Source organism: Fulmarus glacialis, unplaced genomic scaffold (assembly GCF_000690835.1).
Source record: "Fulmarus glacialis isolate BGI_N327 unplaced genomic scaffold, ASM69083v1 Scaffold42763, whole genome shotgun sequence".
Taxonomy (NCBI): Eukaryota; Metazoa; Chordata; class Aves; order Procellariiformes; family Procellariidae; genus Fulmarus; species Fulmarus glacialis.
Window position 1 is genome coordinate 1 of NW_009203113.1, and position 7,242 is coordinate 7,242.

Genomic DNA, 7,242 nt, shown 5'->3' on the forward strand with positions numbered 1-7,242 from the left:
AGGCCGGCGCTCGGAGGGCAGTAGCGACCGGGCGCCCTGCCTGCCAGCCCTTCTGCAGGGGGGCACGCTCATGGCTCCCTCGTGCCCCTTCTCCCAGGGCCTGGTGAGCAAGTCCTCCAGGAGGAACGCTCCCGCCGCTTCGTGCGAAACAGCCGGGTCCCCCCGCGCTGGCTGAGGACAGCTGGTGGTCAGGGGAGCTGGCCTAAAAGCTTGAGGCCGTGACCTATTTCAGCAGGCGAGAAGGAACCTGGCAATGCTGATGTCTGCTTCAGCTCTGTCTCTCTCAGCATGTTTTCCCTCTTATCTGAAAGCGTAAAACTAACCAGCAAAACCCAAACTATTCTGTGAACAGTGGAGGAAGGGCAGCGGGTTCTGCTTGCCTCTGACAGGTGAGCTGTAAAGCAGAGCTGTCGTACTAGAAGTGACACAAGCAGATAAGGGTCCCTAAAGCAGCCTGACAGCAGCTGCCTGATAAGCTCCCCACCATGCAGCACGGGCAGGCTGGACGCTGACCGATTAGCACTTGCTCACTCTTCTCTGGCTATAACTATTACCAAGTGACCAATTCGTTTTGAGTTAGTTTGTGTTACCCCTTTTCTGTGTGTCACACAGATCTGGGTGGTACCGATTTGCTTGTTTCTTCCCTGTAGGTTTTTTGCTCTGACTTCTCTTCGCTTGCTGTTCCTGGTTGCGTTTACCCTTATAGTAGTAGTTTGTCTAGATCAGTGGAAGAACAAAATCTGGCCTGAAATTGGAGGTAAGTTGCAGCACTGTTTTTAGCCTTAGAGGTATATAGGCTCTGCACCGCCTGCAGTTAAATAGTTAAAATCCTGAGGTTTTTGCTTTGTGAGTCTAGAAGCAGGCAAGAACACTGGAAAACCCTAACCTATATAACATAAGAAGAGCTTTTCATGCTTGTGACACTGGCATTTGTCTCATAATCCTGAAACATCTGGTGTACGTGAACTAGTGCAGGTTTGAAGCAGTGATTCACCTTCCAAGCATTCAGTAAAAGAGCAAGAAATTGAAGCATGTGTGGAATACATCTGGATTTTTCCTCAGAATCTGTAATAAACCAGCTTCATGTTTTAGGATGAAGATGAGTCCTAGCCTTGCTGTTGAGTAGAGATTTCTTTGAAAGGAGAGGCATCTGAACGGCTGTTAATGATGTTAGTCTAAAGCTTTCAGTAAACAAAGCAGTCCTATCTATCATTTGTGATATTAATATACTCATGAATACTACCATTCTTAGCAGCTCAGGATTTCACTGGCTTTGCACGGACAGGTTGGTTTTGAAGCAGCGTGTATGGTTTGCATGCTCTCAGAGGTGGTTCCCTAACTAACTAGCAAGTACAACTCGCAGCTTTCTGCTTCAACTTGTGTTCTCTGTAGTTCTTGGGAAGACATTAAAGTTTTCCTCGGTTTCTAGCAGCAGCTTGGCTCAGACTCTGTAGCTGAAGTGATGAGGAAATGTCTGCCCAGCTCCCTCATAACCTTGATTTCGATTTGTCAGGATAACTGGTACATCCCTGGGTCACTTTTCAAATCCCAGCCTGGGTGAGAAAGTATCAAAAGACTTAAATCTCTGATGCCTCTCAGTAAGCAAGCTGTTCTTCCTTCACCATCTGGGTGTGTGCAGGGGAAGGGAGGGAGACGAAAGCGGTATTTTTTTGCTAATACCTGTTGCTGTAACCAGAGCAACCTTCCAGTCAATGTCCAACAAATATTGAGGAGCAACAAGGAGACTCTCTTGCAGTCTTGTACTGTCACACGTACACATTCAAAATGTGTTATGGAGTGATGCATCTCTGGTTCTTGATTACAGTTAATGTCTTTTCCAGGTATTCCCCAGCTCATTAAAGCTTTACTTAAATCCCAAGAGCTAAGCATTCTCATGGCAAATTCCTTGCAACTAATGTAGTGTCTGTTCTTAATATTTTAGTGGCAAGACCTGACGAATTAGACAATGAGAGGTAGGAAACTAATTGAATCCTCTGCTGTTTGGTACTTTGCTGTGATACCATATAATTATTACCTGCATGTGCTTGTAATGTTGGCTCCTTTGAGCGAGGAAGGAAGGGGGAGAAAGGAGCTACTTAGTGGAGGGAGGATGGAGCCCTGGACTCTGTCAAGCCATTGTGACAAGTTTTTCACTTGCCCAAGCCATTATATTATACTTAATCTTTGCCTCATACTGACTTCCAATAATGCTTGCTTGAGTGCTGTAAAACTTCCCCTGCCACTTCCCCTCTGCACCCTTAAGTTAGAGGTGCTCCCTTAAAAGCAATTCCTTTTGTATGGGCTTCCAGTAGCAGGAAAACAACTTTTTTTTTTTTTTTTTAAATAATGAAGTCTTCTGAGACTCCATAGGGAATGTTTAACAGGCTTGTCCCAGAAGTTGTTACTGCATAGTTATGATCTGACTGCAGCATTAATAATGGGTTGAGAAATGTTGGGGTGTTGTCTTACTAATAACACCTTCTTCTTTCTGGGCACACCTTTCTGCCTGGCTGTGCTGGATGCTCAGCTACTGATTAAATCACTTGAGCTGTTGCCAAATGACAATTTTTTTCTTTTTTTTTTTTTTTTTGCAAGGGGCCCAAGTACAAAAGGAATTGCTCTTCCTAACTTTCAAGTACTTGTGACTAGCAGTTAAGAAGCACTAATAGAACTTGCCAAAGACAATGCCTCCAAAGTAACTGAATATATTAAGTAAGTAAGGCTGCTTGTAAACCTCGTACTGAATTCTTGAGGGTTGCAGTTGACCAAATAAATGCAGAAAAAGCAAACGGATTCACTTGCTTTGCTTCTGCACTGCCCTTTCTCTCCAGTAGCATGGAAACTAGTCTAAGCCAAAAGACTGAATGACTGAAATTACTGCTCCTTAGCTGCTAGGGGAGAATTGGGACACTTGTAGAACAGTACGTAGAAGTGCTGCTTTCGGCACGGTGGTGTTTTGAAAGGCAGGCTGACCCTCATCTCTAGAGCCCAGCAGCTAGGGGAGAAGAGAAGGTAGTGTTGAGACAAGTGTTTGTAACAAGTGACTTCTGCACTGATGTCGATGCCATAATATCTGTTCCCAAATTCTTCCCTTTACTGCAGCTGGGGATACGTTCACCCTCGGCTGCTCGGAGTGCCGGAACTCTGTCACCATTTGGCTGAAGGATGGGTGGCTGGGACCAACTTCTTAAGTAATCTCTTCATTTTCAAGAGGCAAAACCCTGGAAAGGTAAGAATGTACAGACTCAGCAAGTAAAATGTTTGGTGTGGAGCCTCTGCTGACCGCTGGTATCCTTTTGTGGTGGCATCCAGCGTTGGCTGAATGCATTCAGACATGGGAGGTTACCGCGGGAGGTCTCCCATAACAACACGGCTATTAAATGGTGGAGAGGAATAGAAAGCACAGGCAGAATAATCAGGTTGTGGAGGAGGGAGGAGGAAACGAATGTCGGCATGTTGATTGCACTAGTGAAGTGAAAATGTAGCTGCTCCTTCTGGAGGTTTCTGGCTTTTTAAAGTGTCTGTCAAACTCATCTCCCTTACTGGATTTTAACAGTTTGAGAAAGTCAAGCTTTTTTTTTTCTTTTTCTTCTTTTTTTGAAGCTTATGCAAAGAGGAACCTGTAACACAGTGGTACTGTCCTTGTCCTTTTCACCTCAAAGAGTTCTGTCTTCTTTAGCCTCTTCCTTGCTTTTAGCATACCTGCTTTGGGAAGCTGCTCTATTCTGAGACAGAGGCCTTGGTATGCTGCCTGTTGCTCTAAAGCCAGATACCTCCTGTGTCTGTGCTAGTCCTAGAACGGGGTAGTTGAACGCTAGGAAGGCTTCGCTGTCGTTAGAATTATGACTTGACCTAGAATCTGCAGAGAACAAGACGGTCAAGAACTGAGTGAATCCACTGCTTAACTTTGGAAACTCACTGTCTCCCATGTCTTCAGTTTTGCCTTCTAGTGTGTGGAGTATTTACGTTCCTGGCTGTCCTGGGCCGGTATATCCCTGGACTCTTGCTCTCATACTTGCTATGTAAGTAGTTCTTTGTGCCAATACAGACTTACAAGTGAAAAGGGGTGGAGATGAGTGGGATCTGAATGTCCGAGGGATGGGGCTCTTCTGATCAAAAGGAAAGCTTGTGTGACTGGCTTTAAAATTTAAAATAATACCTTCTGCCTGGAATGTGGTGGTTCTTGACCAGGACTCTAAGGTCTCTGGTCCAGAGAGAACATGTTTGAGTGCTTAGTAATTGTAGATCTGAGCACTAATAGGTTGGCCTCTCAATTTTGTTAAATTGGCAGAGGTGATTGCACCAATTCTAACTGCCTCCCGCAGCATTGCCTTCAGTACTCGGATCTTGCATACGGTGTGTGTTGTACTGCATGGCAAAATGGGCAAGATGTTTGCCAAGTAGCATCCTGAATAAACTTCTAATCAGCATTCCCGCTTACCTCAGTGCTCTTCATCCTGCTGTGGCCCCTTGCTGTGTACCACAGACTGGGGCAGCGCATGTACATGAAGCTGGAGCCAGCTCTGCAGCGGCTGGATTTCAGTGTTCGAGGCTACATGATATCAAAGCAGCGGGAGAGGCAACGTAAGTTTCTGTACTGTGTTTCTGACCCTTGGTACCTGAAACAGCCTGTGAATCAAGCCCCTGGTCTTGGAGTGGGATAGGGCTGCATGTACGGCATAGCAGTCACTGCAGCGCCCTTGGCAAATAGCTGCAGCTGCTTTGGGAAGGAAGCGAAGCAGCTCTGCCTCCGCAGGCGTCTCCCAGTTAGCAGTTGGTGTAAGCTTTTCACGGTGCTGAGCCTCTCCGTTTCTCAGCTGCCAGAACTGTGTGTTCCATATTGCAGTTGCACTGAAAAAAGAGGAAGACTCAGTGCAAGGTAGCTGCTAAACGTGTTCATCTCAGCAAAAGGTCTGCAGCAGCCCAAGTCAGAAACGATCACGTTGCTCTGCTGTGGAACAAAGCATGCTGTGTTATGTTATGTCCAAGCTTGCCAGCTTAGGGCTTTTCTGCTCAGCATAAAGCTGGTCCTGTACAGACTCCTGTCCTAGCAGCAATAATAAGCTTTGACTCTGGTTTCTGGCAGTGCGTCGCCGATCCCTTAATCAGGAGGCTATGGATGATGGGAGTGACAGCGAAGAGGAGCTTGCCGCATTCTGTCCCAAGGTAACGAAGTGTCTCTGAAATAGAATAGCTCAGCTGAATAGAACAAACTCGCTGCATTGCGTGGACACGCAGTACGTGGCCCTGTATCCAGCATGTTGTAGCTGAGTTGTGGTGGAAAATCAGATGAGGATATTCTCCTTTTAGAGAGGTCTTTCCTATTCTGTCTCACTCAAGTATGTCCAGTGCTGCTTGTACCAACTACAGTCTCCTAGGCTGGGCAGTAAAGTGTGAAATGAGCCTCAGATACCAGCGTCCCATGACGACTGGGTTTAACTGGTGGACGCTGGATCATGTGTTTTGCCTTGAGGCACAGGAATAAGCTTTCCAGTATTGATGTTTTCAATTTTATCTCCTATTTCAAAGCTGGATGACTCCATGGTCGCCAAGGAACTAACCATCTCTGACTCGGAGCATTCAGATGCTGAGGTTTCCTACACTGAAAATGGGATGTTTAACCTTTCGAGGGGCCAGACTCCCCTGACAGAGGGATCAGAAGGTGAGAGGAAATGGTCAGTTTATGGAAGGTGTGGAATGCTGAGCAGATGCCGATGTGATGGGTGGGAGGGAGGATGCATTCATTGCCTTCTGTCCTTAAGGTCTAGCTGTTTGATGTCTGTCTTCATGGCTAAGATGAGATGCAACTACCTGTTTTTTCAGAACTGAGCTTCCTTCTTAATTCCTGTGGTGCTTTAGAGCAATGACAGCTGCTCTTCCAAGGCAGATCCAGCTCTGCCAGTCTCTGGCTGTAGGGATATAGGTTGCAGTGAAAGTCAGTGGGAGGGTGTGCTTTCCTCTGGGAGAAGGTGTCTTGTTCAGCACCCGCATTCCTTGCGAGTGAACTGGGAGGTCAGCAGGCATCCTGAATAGCTGTGTGAGGAGGAGATTAAAGAGGTTTAAAGGTCTGTGAGATGACAAGAGACAGTCTGTCTTGGGGAGGTAATGGCCCAGCTTTTGTGTGCTGCCCTTGCCTGCAGGGTGTTTGGCGTGTACTGTGTATTTAAAGCAGTTTTTCCTCTTCTAGACCTGGATGGTCACAGTGACCCAGAAGAATCTTTTGCCAGGGATCTCCCTGACTTCCCTTCCATAAACCCAGAAGCAACTGGCATAGATGACGAAGATGACACCAGCATTGGAATCCCAAGTCTGGCTTACCGCCCACAAGTAACAGAAGATCTGCATCTCCCTTATGACCAGGAAGAATCCGGTGCACTGCCATCTGTACAGAATCTTACTAACAACATAGCCGGATTTGTCACCAGGGGGATGATACAGCTTGCTCTGTCAGGAGCCCCTCAGCCAGGCTCCTCACGCAGCGATAATCCCCAGAGAGGTGCAAAGACTTATCTTAGAACGGCCAGCTCGGACTTGGACACTGATGCGGAAGGGGATGACTTTGAACTGCTGGATCAGTCCGAGCTGAACCAGCTGGATCCTGCTGGCTTGCGGAGCCAGTAAGCATCCCACCACTTCCCTCTGGTTTTCTATTGTGCATCGTGGAGGGGAATCCTGGAAGGAAAAGCCTTGCACAGTTACCTAGATCGTCTCCTGTGTGAGTATGAGTGATGTGACAGCCAGTCCTGCCTGGGAACACCACTGTGACTTGAGACTCTGTAGCCTCGTTTGGTTTTTAAAATAAACTACACTGGTAATTCATAGGGAAAAGACATCGATGTGATAGCTCCACAATCACCCATGCGTTGCCCTGCACTGTCTGCCAGGATGCTGCTTGTTCCCAACTTCCTCACCTAAGACAATAAATCTGGTGTCTGCAGCTCTAGAGACCACTGGTCAGACCAACTTCGCATCGCCAAGGACAATCCTGAAGCCGACCTTTTGGGACTGATACGTAACCAGGTGAACGGGACTGGTTTCCCCTCAGACTTAGTGTCTGGGACTTAGTGCTATTCTGTCTTTAAGACAACCATTCCCCGCCCCTAAAATGTGCACAGAATCCAAGTCTTCTTTGCCAGCAATATCCAGCTCCGGGTAGAAACAAACCCCTTGCTCCTGCTGTGGACATGACTGTGTACAGCCATGATGTTTGTACTTGCAATGACCGCTCATCTCCAGTTCCAG

At 47.0% G+C, this 7,242-nt stretch overlaps 1 protein-coding gene across 1 annotated transcript; it reads left to right on the plus strand.

Annotated features, from left to right (window-relative positions):
* Positions 1-650: 650 nt before the first annotated feature.
* Positions 651-6,855, plus strand: FAM134C (family with sequence similarity 134, member C; the record flags this gene model as incomplete). Its single annotated transcript, XM_009574527.1, has 8 exons — positions 651-757; positions 1,943-1,973; positions 3,103-3,229; positions 3,938-4,022; positions 4,447-4,584; positions 5,087-5,166; positions 5,530-5,662; positions 6,188-6,855. Coding segments are annotated over 8 exons (1,135 nt in total), but the record flags the coding sequence as incomplete, so codon positions are not given.
* Between the last annotated feature and the right edge of the window lie 387 nt (positions 6,856-7,242).